The sequence below is a fragment of the Trachinotus anak genome, unplaced genomic scaffold (genome assembly GCF_046630095.1).
Source record: "Trachinotus anak isolate AG129_WGS33_773 ecotype Australia unplaced genomic scaffold, CSIRO_AGI_Tana_v1 ptg000007l, whole genome shotgun sequence".
Taxonomy (NCBI): Eukaryota; Metazoa; Chordata; class Actinopteri; order Carangiformes; family Carangidae; genus Trachinotus; species Trachinotus anak.
In genome coordinates, this window is record NW_027273858.1 from 7,242,501 (window position 1) to 7,258,704 (window position 16,204).

At 41.9% G+C, this 16,204-nt stretch overlaps 1 protein-coding gene across 4 annotated transcripts in view; it reads right to left on the reverse strand.

The window, feature by feature from the left end:
• Positions 1-16,204, reverse strand: part of akt3a (v-akt murine thymoma viral oncogene homolog 3a) — a 54,656-nt gene that overhangs the window by 26,601 nt on the left and 11,851 nt on the right. For all 4 annotated transcript variants that reach the window (XM_071480191.1, XM_071480194.1, XM_071480192.1 and 1 more), the window contains one exon: positions 944-1,069. In XM_071480191.1, coding sequence (XP_071336292.1) covers positions 944-1,069 — 126 coding nt within the window. The remainder of the gene's footprint in view (positions 1-943; positions 1,070-16,204) is intronic.

The window sequence follows — 16,204 nt, forward strand, 5'->3', positions numbered from 1 at the left end:
ATTTCTTGAATGTAATAATCATTAGTGTGACAGCTACAGTACAGCAGCAGATTCTCCTGAAGTGTAGAAAAAAAATACTTCTTCAAACATAAACACATTGATTTCAGAATCAAAGTTCAACTGTGATGTACTGGCTTGATCAGCCTTATTGTCTTCAAATGTCATAAAAACCAACCAGGTCATTCAAAAAACAGAGTACTGTAAGACTGTGGTGAGCTTTGTCTTCTGTTAAATTATAGGATACAGATTAAGGGTGACCACCATTTTTTATTCCGAAGCCAAAACCCCTGGCAAAGCAAACAAAAGTTTACTGCCAATCTGCATTTACTGTATGAAAAATAAGAGGTGGTGGTGGTGGCAATGAGACTGAGAGACATTAAAATTTGTCTTGTTAACTCATTAGCTGGTTAATTACACATGTCAACGACGCTGTGGAGCTTGTTAACCAGGTGCAGACAGATGATATACTGATAAATGGTTAATTAGAGCCCTCAGTGAATTCTGTAAAGCATATCAACGCTGTGAAGACTGATGACTGACAAGATGTTTGGACACGCCATGAGTGAAACTGATGCAATAACTGTTTCACCATTTAATTGTGTCTCTGTGTGATGAAATCACAAGAACATTTCAGCAACATCTCACAGCAATTTACATGACAGAAGTGTTTTGCATTGACATTTCAGAAATATAAATATATAATCAGTTAGAGGATATAGACTATTATGTGTCCTTCAGCTGGAAGAGATGGGTTCATAGATGGGACAGTGTGTTTTAAAAGGTTAACTGTGGGCCTACAAAGAAGCGGGGAGAAGATGGAGGGACTTGGCCACTAGTCTTTCTGTATACCTGTTACAATTGATAAGCATTTTACTGTCAAACAAAAAGCTCAAAAGTAGTGCATCAGGAATTGAAAAGCTGCATGCAAAAATAAGTAACGTACTTGCTACAGAAAAGTTATTTAGGGGATAGGGCAGGTCTGCATCCTGAGGTTTCTCTTTGTAGCCGATGAAAGAGCCGTCTGTCTTCAATAGGAAGTAACGCGGTCGCCAGTTCTTTATGTATTCACCTGAAGAGAGAGATGGACACAAAGAGAGGGAGGACAATGTCAGTCAGATCAACTAAACACTTGGTGCAAACACAACTGAATTCAGATCATGAGGGCGGCTATGATGATATACGGAAAGTATTGATAGAAATAGTGATTCTGGTCATGATTTTAAATACAGATTTTATTCCTGAGACAGATAAGAGTCTGTCAGCTCAACTCTCATCTGTCCAAAGGATATTACACAGACACACACACACAAACACACACTCAGTATCTCTGGGACTCCCACAGCGCTTGCCAGATTCAGATCGGATTATCATGTAAAAATTGACAAAAACATGTTTACCAGCACAACACTCAAACTATCCATGCCAGAAACATCATCTGGCTGATACATGGGCAGGTGTCGAGGTGATGACCCTTCTACCAAACACAACACACACACACACACACACACACACACACACACAAGCACACCAAACACACATGTGCACACATATGAACTCGCAATTTTAATACACCCGCATACACACAAACCACTGGTTACCAGCAAAGGAGGAAGAAGAGCAGAGGATAAGATGAGACAAAATGAAACAAAATGAGGTAAAATTACACATAGAGAATGGCCCTTCTTAAACATGAGCAACAAATAACAACATCTGCTAAGCAGCTGGTCACAGAGTATTACCCAACTGGCTAGCACAGACTGGCACTAAGGTGGCACCACAGCTTTATCAGATGACCTGCTGCAGGATTACATGAGTGTCAAACATTACCACACCACAGAGGCGGATAACACTTACTGGAAACAGCATGGATACACACATGGATTAAAGTACACAGTATGGATTCACACATAGCTGGACAAGTATGGCTGAAGTAAGACTGAAACACACAGCTCTGATGAAAGAAACTGACAATCTCAACGCTTTCCAAATCTGGAAGTGGTGCAAACATCTCACCTTCTCTTTTCAAACAACAGAAATAAAAACCACAGACACAAACGTCCCCTTCTTCTCAACCCCTTTTAATTGACCAGCTGTTCTTGACATGCACACACACACACAAACACACACACACACACACACACACACACACACACACACACACACACAAACACACACACACCTTGTGAAGCTATCGTAATAGTCAAAAAGATGCACATGCACATGCACACATAAACACACTCAAAGACTGGTAACAGCTCTGATCACCTTTTTTAGGCTCATTGGCTGGGAGAGGAGAATAGGCAGTGTGTGTGTGTGCGTGTGTGTGTGTGTTCTATTTGTGACATCCATTTAAAGCGGAAATGACAGCAGGCCGTGCTCGTTAACACGTCGCAGAAAAACACCTGCTCCGCCGAAGAGACCATGCGACTGCGGGCCCTGCCGGTACCTCTGGGTGCTGCTGGTGGTGGTGGTGGAGGTGTGTGTGTGTGTGTGTGTGTGTGTGTGTGTGTGTGTGTGTGTGTGTGTGTGTGTGTGTGTGTGTGTGTGTGTGTGTGTGTGTGTGTGTGTGTGTGTGTGTGTGTGTGTGTGTGAGGGGGTTTTAGCGGCTGACTTGAAACACCACACAGGAACAGACAAACACACTGAGAGACAATGATACAGATAAGATGAAGAAGATGCTGTTGGGTGCCAGTGCGTCATCAGGATTACCAAATCACACCTCTCCTCTCCTCTCCCTGTCTCTATTTTTCTCTTTTTCACAAATCCACCCACTCTCCTGTTTCCTTCTCCTGTTCTTTCAGAAACAAAGCATATTCTTTGGATCACTTGCTACTGATAAACAGAGTGCAGAGGGGCTGAATAGCAGGGGTGGGAGGAGGGATGGAGAGAGGCATAAGGAAGAGGATGGAAAAAAATTATGAAGAAAGCAAAGCAAAAAAAGGATGAGGGGAAGGTTGCAAGCAAGCAAAAAGGGAATATCGAATCAATTCTGACAAAACCAAAATATTTTTAATGTAAGTTAACTGTGCCAAACTCAATGTGTTTTATGTATTTATGTGTTTTATGCACAGAATGCACAGTCAACATTCAACAATTCTACAAATCTACAATGTACAAGGGATGTTAACTATAAAAACAAAAGCTGCACAATATAATTAATGGCAATAAAATAGCACTGCAATAAATACTGAGTGTTATAATGTTACATTTTTGTAGAGACTGTATCAGAAAGCTCATGATTCAACTTTAATAATAAATATTTGAAGCTGTATGGGGGACTTGAGTTCTGCAATGTTTCTGTTCTGTGTTTAGCTCCTGTAGGTTCACATCAGAAAAACACATATAAATCTGTGTGACCACTGGTTGAAAGAGAGAAATTAAAACTCCTCAGATTTACCCATTCCAGCTGTGAATGTGGAAGAAAGTGATCCTCTGGAAAAGAGAAACTTCAAACTGGACAGGAGAAAGAGATGTATTGACTGACAAAATGGATGAGGATGAAGAGAAAGTTAAACTGATAAAACTATTATAAACTGGCAGTGATGACTGGTTTGCTGGTCCAAGTCCAGTCATTTCTCTGAGTCAGTTTCTAGATGAAGTGTCCAACCAATGGAAGCCTGTGGCTGGCCACTTCATCGCTCAGCTGTCCAGTGCAACTGAAAACATTTAAGCAATCCTTCTGGCTGGGCCTCGACAGTGTGTGTGTGTGTGTGTGTGTATGTGTGTGTGTGGATTGTGTGCGTTACTGTGTACATGTCCACTGGGGGGCGGGGGAAGGGGCAGCCAGGGGTGGCACAGACGGAGAGAGGAGATGGACAGTTGTCCACACACGCCGTTCCAAACAGGCACAGGCATGCACGCACACATACGTGCACACACAAAACTAACACAATTCTGTTTCGACCGTTCCAATTCTCCGAATGATCCAATGGTGTTCTGTCAAGCTATCCCGTCTTGGCCCTGCCTGTAATGAGTCCAGCGAGCTCTCCCACTCTGGACAGCTTGTCTGGAGAGCCACATGTCTCTAGTTTGGACTGCTGGAGAAAACAGAACAGCCGGTCTCCTTCCCACACCATCTCTCTCGGACTCCTCACCACAGTTTCATTTAGTTTTCTGCACAACTTTACTTTTCCCTTAAGACCAATTAGTAAATACTACAGTACACAGTGCTTAAGACAACAGGAGTCTCTTGTTTCTTGTTAGAACGATAGGATATCAGTAATACATGAGAACGTGGGTGACTTGAAAGATCTAAGGATCAGAGGATATTTAGAAAGATTAGATAAACTATTTTGGAGTGTGTTGAAATTCAGGTTAAATTTGTTCAAAACAGAGACAAAATAAAGACTTGCATCTCAAGTGCTCTCGTCCATCTAATTTCATGTCCTTGTTTTAGAGTACTTACTTTTCTAAAATCTTTCTGTTCATTTTACTTTTACTGGTGAGGAAGTATTAAATGACATCATACCTCTAATTCAAAAAGGTCTTTATAAACAACCACCTCTAATGGTAAGATGAGGTAAAGGTGGCAAAATTTACCTAAGTATCTGCCCCTCACATCTTTTGTTTTCAGCTTTTTTGGTATGAGTCACAAACTAAGGATTCAAAACTAAACTAGACTTTTAAAGAGTTATTTTGGAATTTCTAGGGGAAATAAATCTTGTTGGCACATCCTCCAGTTGCAGCTTGTGGATTTAGCAGTAAAGAGGCAGAGATGAATCAGCTGTGACTGTGTCCGTTCCAAGCTTTCTGATTGGACAATTACAACAACGCACTGACTAACTGTCACTCAATTAGCAAACTGATTAACTATTCATTTCAGGACAGAGGGGGAAAGGGGAGAGAATGAGAGAGAAATGCACAAAAAAAAAATAGGAGACAGGTACAAATGGTAAAGCTGAACTTCAGCCAGCAAAACAGAAATGAGTCACACAAACTTGCACAAACTTAACAGTCGCTCTCTCTCTCTGTCTAACACTCACTCCTTCAGGACACCTGCACACCTCTGCTCCCTGGCTTTGTGGAGGAAAAACCTTGATGACAATTAAATAAATAACTCCATAACTATGTGAGCTCACCAGCCATTTGTTAATCAACCCAAACAGGGATTTAATTTAATGCTTTGGCCGAGGCTGGAGCTGATATGCAGATGGCGCAGAGACGGGGCTGTGTGACTGGCACTCTGGGAGCTGGAGCGGTGGCGGGTGGTGCCGTATATAGAGGTAGGGGGAGGCGAATGGAGAGGGTGGAGGGGAGCTTCTTCCACGTTCCAGCACATACACAGCAGCTCACCAGCAGGGAGAGGAATGTATCGTCTGGCCACATAACAACACACATGCACACACTCACATATACAAACATTCAGTGTTCAGAGCAGTAATACAGAGGGTTTGGCTGTAACTGAAGAGAATAAATGACAAGTTTACCAACCAAGTGTCTGAGTAGTCGTCTGGCTGGTTGCCCAACTGATTAGCTAACTGACCAAAGGAAAAGCTACCGCACTATTACCTTGACAGAGGTTAACTTTCACCCTCACTAACTGAGGGACAAGCAGGTTGTAAGTACTGTATGCAGACTGGATAACTGACAAAACTACATCATGTTTTGGTGCTGGAATGATTTCACTAACTGAGTAGTTTTAATGATGAAGATCAATCATGTGAGTTACTTTGCAAGCTAAAATGTGCAACATTCCTGGTTACAACTTCTAAAATGTGATGATAATTATTATTATTAGTCATTATTATGACTTTTCTATTTTTGGAATTTGCACTGTTAGTCACATAGAACCGTCACATTGGACTCTGGGAACATGTAATCAGCATTCATTATTACTATCTGACATTTTATTGAAAGATTAATCAACCATAAAAATAATAACGTCTATCATGTTTAAACAGCATTAAAGTATAAAAGTATCTAACACAAGTACAAGTATATTTGTCCTATGACCCATACAGTAAAGGTAAGTATGTGACACGTATTGGTAAATGTAACAGACCATTTTCAGGCAGAACTGAATGAAATGTAAATATCTACTGCACAGTGTAGCAGTGCAGGGTTGCACCATCAAACAGCAGCAGACTGCAGTCAAATTAATGAGTGGGTTTGATCTGGAATGATTAGCCGGCTGCTTCAGCTGATCTCCTTATTGAAGAAGGTCAAGACATCTCCAGACACAACAGCGTGTTTAGGGGTTTCATGTGTTTGTGTATGTGAGCATGAGTGGCTGATACTTGAGTAAAAGCAGGGAAGAGGAGGAGTGAGAGAGATTAGCAAAACATCAGGCAGGTAACTGATGGGTAAAGGAAATGAGGGATAGGGGGAGGAGACTGTTTGAAACAGAAAGGGCACTGGGGGTTAAGAAAGTGGGGAATTGTGCGATAAGACGCTTGAAGAAGACATCTGTCTGAGAGTCTGTCCATGAGTGCTACAAGCAAGCAAGACTAGACATTTATAGAAAAGAAATTATAAAGACTAATAAAAACACTTATGTACTTAAAAAAGAGTTATGCACAATCTTTGTCCTAATGTAGTGTGTTTCACTGTGCGTGTGTGTTTACAAGGATAGGGCTGTGTGCGTGACCCCGACCCCAGCAGTTCTAACTCCAGTCTGCTCAGACATCTTAAGGTGAATCCAGGCTCCTCAAAGCCAATCCACTTACAGTGCATTAGTCTCATTACCACATCGGTGCTGGACTGGTGTTAGAGTGTGTGTCTGTGTGTGTGTGTGCATGTGTATGGGTGCTGTAAATACAGTCATCATCACTGACGACACATAAGTGGTGCTGTTTTTGCTACCTGTAGAGATTCACAGGGGGGAGGTTTGCCACTTATGTAATGATGATACAAGACTAGAATAAGGGGGAAAAAGGTATCAAAAAGAATCTAAAAAATTCACTTCAGTTTGAAGCTGGGGTTGCAGCTGGGTTTAAAGGTTCAGTGCTGGAGTAATTGTACAAGCCTTTGGCTCAATCTGTGGAATGAGACTACATGGAGGGTACAACAGACTAGAGATGAAGAAGATGCTAGAATGAAAGATAAGGGAAAGAAGACAACAGAAGATTGCACGAGAGAGAGTATGAGGTTAAGGCTATGGTGGTAACAGAGCGCTGGGACAGGCCAGGGCAACCACAGAGCGGCCAGATTGAGTGGAAACCCATGGGAGTATGGCCATCCCTTGGGGGCCACAAGGAGATTTCACCCAGCCAGCTGCACACAGCCAGAACCTCCTGGTAGGCTGTGCTGGATGCACATACACATACACACGCAAGCTGCCCTGGTGCCCCTCTGCTCCCCCAGCTGGTACAGAAGGAGGCACATGCACATACAAACACTCACACACACTCTCTCTCTCTCTCTCTCACACACACACTTTCAATGTCTCCGTCCCTCCTGTATCTTGTTACATTTTGTTCCTCCTCTCCTGCAGTACCACTACAGTCCAGTAGATGGTGGTGGCTCCCTGGAGCATGGTGGCCACCGCTGTGACGCTGACACAGAGCTGGAGAGTGACTGACAGACACACAGCAGCCAAGATGCCTCTCATCCTAATCTCCCTCACAGCACTGGCATGTGTGTGTATGTGTGTGTGTGTATACAGTATATGTACAGTATATACAAGATGGGGGTCATGTGTATGTGTCAGTTGGTGTAAATATGTTTATTTCTGTATGCAAGCATTCAGTCAGCCTAAATCTGTATGTGTGTGTGTGTGTGCGTGCGTGCGTGTTAATACATGACTGCTTGTTCCTGTGTATTATTGGGGAGAGGGCAGTGTCCGTTGCTTCCTAAAGCACGCTAGGATTAGTGCGGTGTTAGCATATTAGCATCTTAGCTGGAGGGGCTGCTGCTCAACACCACCTGTGCCAGACAGGAGGCTGTGGCTGCACAGCCACCCCACCCCCACCCCACCCCACCCCCATCCCCCTTCCTTCTCTACCCCCCACCAACACACACTCACATATGTAGACAAACACACATACACACAGTGGGTGGGTGAAGGTCACTTAGCTCCAACGACTCCAAGCTTACTGTCTTACCGTCTTAATTCATTACTGTAACTACTTTAACTATCTCTTTACAGACTGTATGTTATTATTAAGATAATTACTTTGTTTTCATTTTTACTTTCTGTCACATTTAAATATAACTAACTTAATCTTATTTTCAATATATTACAATAAGAACACTTTTACTACATAATATGTCAATAATCCATCACAAATCCCAGGATGCAGCTATTTTTAAGGAATAAAAACACGAAGTTGGCCAAAGATTAGCTTAGATAACTGAGGCGTATACCACTTAATTTAAGAATTTCTACATGGTATGGTTCTTTTACACTCTAGGTCCAAGTCAGGTCCAAATGTAAAATTTAAGGCTGCTCGACTGAACTTAAAACTATTTTGCAGACACACAGTATGTGTTGTTTAATACTGAAATATGTAAGGTTTGTCCTAAAATTACGAGTTATTTGGAACAAGAAAGTGCAAGATAGCAAAACATCTCTAGAGGTGCACTGCCACTTTTCATATCACATCACATTCATGCAGTTTTAAGCCCTGTCTTTTCTTTGTATTTCAAAAAAAGAATAAACATAAACACCAAAAAATAAAATACTCAAGGAGGCTGTTGAAATTTATAAAGTGTACAACTAAAGACACGTTGTCCTCCTTGATGATGTAATTCAAAGGATTTTGTGATGGCCCCTGTGCCCTTCTTGTTGGTTTCCTGCTCTGTGCTCTGCTGTTTGCAGAGGCTTGTCTTGTGAAGCAGGACCATTAGTGGCAGGAGACACACCTGGGCCCAGTGTGACCTTCTGTACAGTACATAAGGCTGGGTCAGCAACCAGTCCAGTAAGAACTCTTCTATTCACACATTTCAGAGTGGTAGCTTCTGTTTTTTGGTTTTACAAAGATAACAGCCTATTTCTACTCATCCCCCACATTACTGATTCTACAGACTTGCCACATTGCTTAGTTTATCTATGAGCAGAGCTGTAACAGTTCAATCACAAGATATAAAATAAAACATATGAAAAAGAAAAATGGAAGTCCAAGTTCTGTCCTTTATACCAACAGAGTTAAAAAAGGAATGAGACCGGCTATCAGATTCAGTCCCTTACAAACACATGTACACATAAACATCATAGTTCACATACTGTCGCCATATAGTAGGAGGCTTATATGACATTATTATTAACCAGACAGGGCAAACTCATATTCACAGCTCAGTTATATGGTCTATTTACTCTACATCCACACACATCCATCCATCCACCTACACACACACAAAAACGCACAAGTGGAAAGGCATAACATGCCACTGAAGACACAAAGACTCATCTGTTTGGATGTCTGCTAGCACGTCAAGAAGTAAAAATACAATCCAGGCTAACCAGTACATAAAGCCCTTGCATTCAAACACCCAATAACATTAGGGATGCCATGCTGCTTGTGTTCAGAATGCAGTGGATCCAATGCGATTAGGAAAGGCACACACAGCCAATGAGCAGGCTAATCAAATTGCACTGATTGCTGGTATATTGCCTCTCTCTGTTCTCTCCTTTGGATGGCATTGTGTGTTGGCATCATTGATTTCTTCTTTTATTTTGCAGCACATCATTGACATTCACATTAAATAAGAGTTTATTTCCAAAACACTCTACATCCTTCTCTAAAAATAACTATTTGCTGAAATTACATTAATATCTACAACACAGCATCTCTAAAATAGAGATGAGATAGGGAGTAGAACATGTTTAAGTGTCAGCACCTTAAATCAAGGAGAACTATTTTCTTTTGCAGTCCTTCTAAGCAGAACAATTTGAGTAATTTTGTTTGACTGTTTGATTTTCAGTTTGCAGTTATCTGAGAATTATGGCTCATAATCACACAGAGGAGTTGGTTTCTTTGAGGTTCCCCAGTAAATCTGACATTCATATTTAAATTCTTGCTCTAGTCTTTTGCACATTATTGGATGTAAAACCATCCAATTGGAGAAACAGACTGGGCAGCTGGACCAATCAGTCAATGATATTAGCTGTCAATCAGAACAACAAGAGGAGGGTCAGGAGACAGACACAGCTTTAAGTGTTGCCTACAACAGACAGGCAACAGGGAGTGTGTGCGTGCATGTGTTTGTGTTTGTGAGTGTGTGTGTGTGTGTGTGTGTGTGTGTGTGTGTGTGTGTGTGTGTGTGTGTGTGTGTGTGTGTGTGTGTGTGGTGGGGGGGTGGGGGGCTAAACCAGCCCAACCCTGTCCAGTTGAGCAGTGGTGAACAGGTGCAAAGCTTTGTGCATGCATGTGTGTGTGTCTATGTGTGTAAGTCACTATTATTCCAGAGTGGTTGGCTCTGTATTATTAATTCAGAAATGCCGGGCTGGGGCTGTGGGCGGCAGCTGGCATTACGTGTGTGTGTGTGTGTGTGTGTGTGTGTGTGTGTGTGTGTGTGTGTGTGTGTGTGTGTGTGTGTGTGTGAGTCGACAACATAAGACCCCCCTGGTCTTTTGTGAAGCCCCCCCATCCTGTCCTAGAGCACCAGAGAAGCATTGTGCTGTATGTTTCCCTGCCTGCCTGTAAACTTATACACACTGCACGCTCACACACAATACACTCAACACAAATACACACATGCACAGACACAAGAGCACAAAGCCCGGCCCAGCAGGCAAGAGTAAACAATCAAGTACTATACCCCAAGTACTATCAAGTGCCCACCCACACCCCAAACACCCCACACACACGCGCACATGCATGCGCGCACGCACACGCACACACACACACATGCACGCACACGCACACGCACGCACACCAGCCCAGCCCAGCCCAGCCCATTCATGTACTGCACTGAAGGGCCTGCAGTAAGTGCTCTCCACCTCACTAACTGCTGCTCTCTGCTTTCCCCTCTGTCCTGCCTGGCTACCTGTCTGTCTCTCTGTGTCCCCACCTGCCCAAGTGTATGCCCATCTGTCCATCAGGGTGCATTCACACTGGACATATTTGGAGTGGCTGACTCAAACTCCATCTTTAACTGTAGTTTGAACGGACAGGTGAGAGTGATGCCAACTACTGTTTTCAAGTGATTCCAAGCATAAGGTTTGTTGGTGTAGGAAACAGAGCTACAACACATGGTCATTATGGATGAATCACACTTTTACAGATATAAGGAGACATGTGATAGGCTGTAGTTAATCATGCTTGTAATGCACAACATTACAAAATGACGCAGGGGCAAAACACAGCCTCATCTGATTCCCTCACAATCAGTCATGGTCTGCTGGGCATAAACTAACATGGCTAAGTTACAGGTACTGGAAATATTATTTGTTTTGGCTCATCTGCTGCTAAAATGTCTGATGTCTCATGAAGACAGACTAAAATGCTTAAATAAAAGAACTACCTGTAAGCCCATGTGACTTTTGCCAACAAGATGCTTGTGATAAGGCAATGTAACTTCATGAACAAGCAAGTCTGGACCTACAAAATAAAAGTGTGATTGCAATTAGTGAGTGCTTGCCTCTATGTCACACTCTGAGGTGACAGAAAGCTATATATGTCAGTCCATCTCAAAAAAACACTTCCCTCTCCTTCCTTGGGAGCTGGTGTTTGTCATGCTGTAACGCCTGTATGTCTAAAAGGCTGTTTTTGACAACATGACCACCTCAGCTGGCTAGCACTTGAGGTTCTGAGACAATTCAAGGGGAACAAAGATGACTATGTGTTATCTAGTTTGTAATCAGCATAAGACAAAAATACAAACTTAAAAAAAAGTAAATCCTTGTAAAAAATTTTTTTTTTTTTGTTTAAACTTGGGGATTTGTATTAGTCTTTAAATCTGTTTGTTGCATTCTCTAGAAAAATGAGTCACAACCAAAGGACATAACCAATTCAACTCTCAAAATCTGTGTAACAGAACAGCCAGAGTAAATGCCATTCTGATGCTTAATACCAGTGATAGTAATGTGAAAATTCACTGCTTTCCACAATGTCTGTCTGGTGTGTTTGAGTAGATTAGCATGAACCTGAAGCAGCCAGGTGAACTTTTTGAACAATAGGTGTTTCTCAATGATTTTGATAGAAATAGGCTATTATCTTGGTTCTTTGTTTTCTTGGTTATTTTCCAAGAGTGGAAATAAAGGATGTACTCAAGCCAAACTTTTGACTAAACAAAAAACACTTTTGAGAGCTTTCTTCATGATACGTAATTATACATGCTACCTTATGCATAAAAAAATTACAGCTTCTGCATTATTGTTAAAAAATATTGAAGGATATATCTGAAACCCTCAATAATAATGGTTCTCTTGGAACTTGGCTGCCTGGCCCTGCAAGATACTAAATGAGCAGGCCATGTCCCAGGCCCATTCAAACTCAGCATATTGTGTAGAAACACTCAAACCACGGAGCAATATCTGAGTATGGCAGATGTTCGTCCTCTTTTCTTCTCTGTTCTCCCCCTCCACCTCCTCTCATACAGCAGTCCACCATTGAAACTCATGTTCAAGTCGCTTTGCTGTGAGACATCTGCACCTCACTCACTGTTTCTTTCTTTCCTTTCCGTCTCATCTTTCCTCTATACACACACACACACACACACATATGCAAGGATAGAACTCTATTCTTGATGACAGATGGCAAGTCAACAATTGTACAGCGCCAGCCCCTAAAAACATAGACACACATACCTCATTCACACACAAACACAGAAACAAACAGCACCTCCTTGTCCTCCTGTCCCTTTGTGCCCAATCCCCTGTCAGATGTCTTGATTTGTTTCTTACAGCTGAGTGTATGCATTAGTGTGTGTGTGTCCCTTTTTACCTTGGTATATTAAGCACTAGTTTAATGAGAGCTTGGTGAGGAGTGGGCCCCAGCCCGTGGACCATATGAGGGACATTTAGCCCCCTCAGAACATTGAGCCAAGCCTTGCTGACATGATTACCCATATCGTTCGTTGCTCTGCACTAGTGTCAGATTGGGAATGGGGAATTTTATCATGGACAGCTAATTAATGACTGGAGATCGGCAACCAGTGACAGAAAAGGCTGAGGGAGGATGAAAAATTCTGTCACTGCTTGGTCTCTACTTTATCTCAGTTTTTATCAGGTTAACTGACTGAGACTCTTTAAAACATGCACACAAAAGATGTACATGCAAACATATGTGCACAAACAGAAGCATGTAACATGGTTACATGGAGTCACATTTTCTGGTTAGCTGAAAACAGACATATATTTGTCTTTCCTCTCCTAGAATACCCTAAAGTTGAGATCACATTTTATACACTCTTCCTTGCATGTACTGTACACACTGTTCTCACGGTGCATCTTTGTGAATGCATGTATTTATTCATGGCTCACATTTTCAGTGTGTCTCTGTGGCACAGCAGGCTTCTGCTGGTGGCTTAGTTAATCCTGTCAGAAACAGATTACAGGTGGGAAGATATAAATAGACTGACTGTCCCTTTAACCTGGCCACTGTGACATCAGCATGTAGCTCAACTATTAAGTCAGGCATAACAGGAGCAAACTCAAACCAAACCCATTAAAGGCAGTCTGCCTTTAATAGCCACATATTTACCCATGAGCAAAATGACCAGATGTTTTACCAGGTTGTCATAGAAAACAAGCTTTCATTACATCTTTACATCACATCTGGTTCCCAGAACCGTTTCATATGTAGCCTACTCAAAACAAAAATTAATACAAAAGCTACACCAACCAGCTTTAATGATACGATAGTAGTACCACAGCTGCAGTGGCAATATACATTAGCCAACATAATTTAGTCAACAGCCTGAAAGGTGGTAACATGTGACACTGCTGCCTAAAAGTGCCATGATATATTAGTCAGGGTATGATGTATGGCAGCATGGTGTTGCAGTGTAGCGCTGTTGCCTCACAGCAAGAAGGTTTTGGGTTCGAACCCCAGGCCTGGGGCCTTTCTGTGTGGAGTTTGCATGTCCTCCCCGTGTCTGCGTGGGTTCCCTCTGGGTACTCCGGCTTCCTCCCATAGTCCAAAGACATGCACGTTAGGATGATTGGTGACTCTAAATTGCCCGTAAGTGTGTGAGTGGTTGTTTCATCTCTATATGTTAGCCCTGCATTAGACTGGCGACCTGTCCAGGGTGTGCCCCGCCCTCGCCCAATGTCAACTGGGATTGGCTCCAGCCCCATCCCGCAACCCGGTGTCAGATAAGCAGTATAGAAAATGGATGGATGGGTATGATGTATGAAATAATACTGTTAACTTTAATATATTTCCCATTTAAAATAGCGTCATGTATCAACTGCATTAAGCGAGAAATATGTCATGATGGTGATGTAGAAGATTAAATTAGGCAGCTGTGTTCAGATCTATTTACATTCAAATCTTCTTATTTGGCAGAAATTTGGGGAAACTTAGAGTTCAGTGTCTTGCCCAAGGACACTTCGGCACACAGACAGGAGGAGTTGGGGATCAAAGCATGAACCCTGCAAAAAGTGGACAACCCGTTCTACCACCTGAGCCACAGCCACCAACAGTATTGAGCTGAGTGCTCCTAGTTGGCATCAAACAATTTAAAATTGCTTCAAATCATAGAGGAAACTGTCATTTGTTTTTGAACCCAGAGGTCTTTCTCAGACAAGCACAAAAGTGTTGGTACAGAATGTCACATACACAGCCAAAGTGACTAACTGTGGTAATGGATTTCTAAATCTCTGCTCACCTATGCTTAACAGGTTAGGCAAGGTAAAGCCTGGGCCACTTTATTAAGAGGCTCTGCTTTACATTTAAAAAAAAAAAAACTTTGTGGTAGACCAAATGGTAACACTCTGGGGTCCTTCTCCTGCCCTCCAACACTTACACTAGCTGTTAACCAGGCACTAATCTGTTGGCCTAAATCAGCCAAACCAACCCCCACTCTAACCTGCTTCTTCTAATCAGCCCAAAGCCTACTCTAACTAGCCCACATTATCTCAAGATGTTAGACTACACACTACCCCTTTGGTCTAATCTGCATGTCAGCACATTTAAACATAGAATCTGTTTTGAGCTTTAACTCAAGTTGCTTTGTCAAGTAAGGACAGAGCTGCCGCAGCCATTGGATCACAATGGACCACAACAGAAATATCTAATAGTTGCCTGTGGAACAGTAGTAGTTAGAAACCAGTTGATGAGGAAAACTGAGGTGGCCAAGAAAGCCAGGTATCCTAAGAATTCATTGAGGTGCAACCTTTAAACAACCTCCTTGTAATAACATCTGACTGTGCTGTCATATTCAGATACGAAAATGAGTCTGTATTAACATGTCCAGCTATATACAGTGTGCAACAAGTGGGCAAATGAGATAATAAACCAACGTTTAAGGGAATCCACAGTAAATCATCCACTTGTTGTTGTGTTTGGGTTACAAGAGTCAAAAAGGCCTAATAAGTTTAGTTTAAACGGTGATTTATAGTATATTAGTATATTACCAAAAATGGGATGAAGTATAAATGTGTTATTACCTCCAATAACATCACCCTCCACGATTTGATTCATTATAAGCATCCAATAATATACAATATATTTGGTTCTTGTTATGGGTAAACAGCAGTGATGTATATCATGTTTCAATGAAGTAAAATACATTCAACTGAAATTTAAAATTTGGGATTTTGTCATCACTTTGTACAGTGGGTGATAATGGATATAATTCAATAATAATGGTATAATTCAATAATAATGGTAATATATACATGAATGTACATGCATTCACACATATACACTAATCTGGTAAAATGTATATGTGTGAATGCATGTGCATGCATCCATCCAGACTGTGATCAAATGTTTGAGGTCAGCATTTCGATGATCCTGAGCTACAAACTAATCCCATTACTCAACCTCTCCTCCCTTCACCTCTTCTCTCTTCCTCTGTCCAAGTTTTCCCTCTGCAGTGATCAGCACTCCATTCATTGATCCATTCATTCATTTATCCAAGACTGCCTCACTCTACATTAGTTCATTCACTCACCCATCCATTAATCCATCTCTCTGTTTGCATGGCCTTTACAAGGATGCTTCCTACCACTTACTACTGATCCTATTGACTGACTGAGTTTGCAGAGTTGTACAGCTTCAGGCTGTTTAGCTCAAAGACTGCACATTATAACATACTGTATGTTTCTGAGCTTATCTGTAGGTACACATAAGTTTAAGGGAAGGGAACAAAAGGG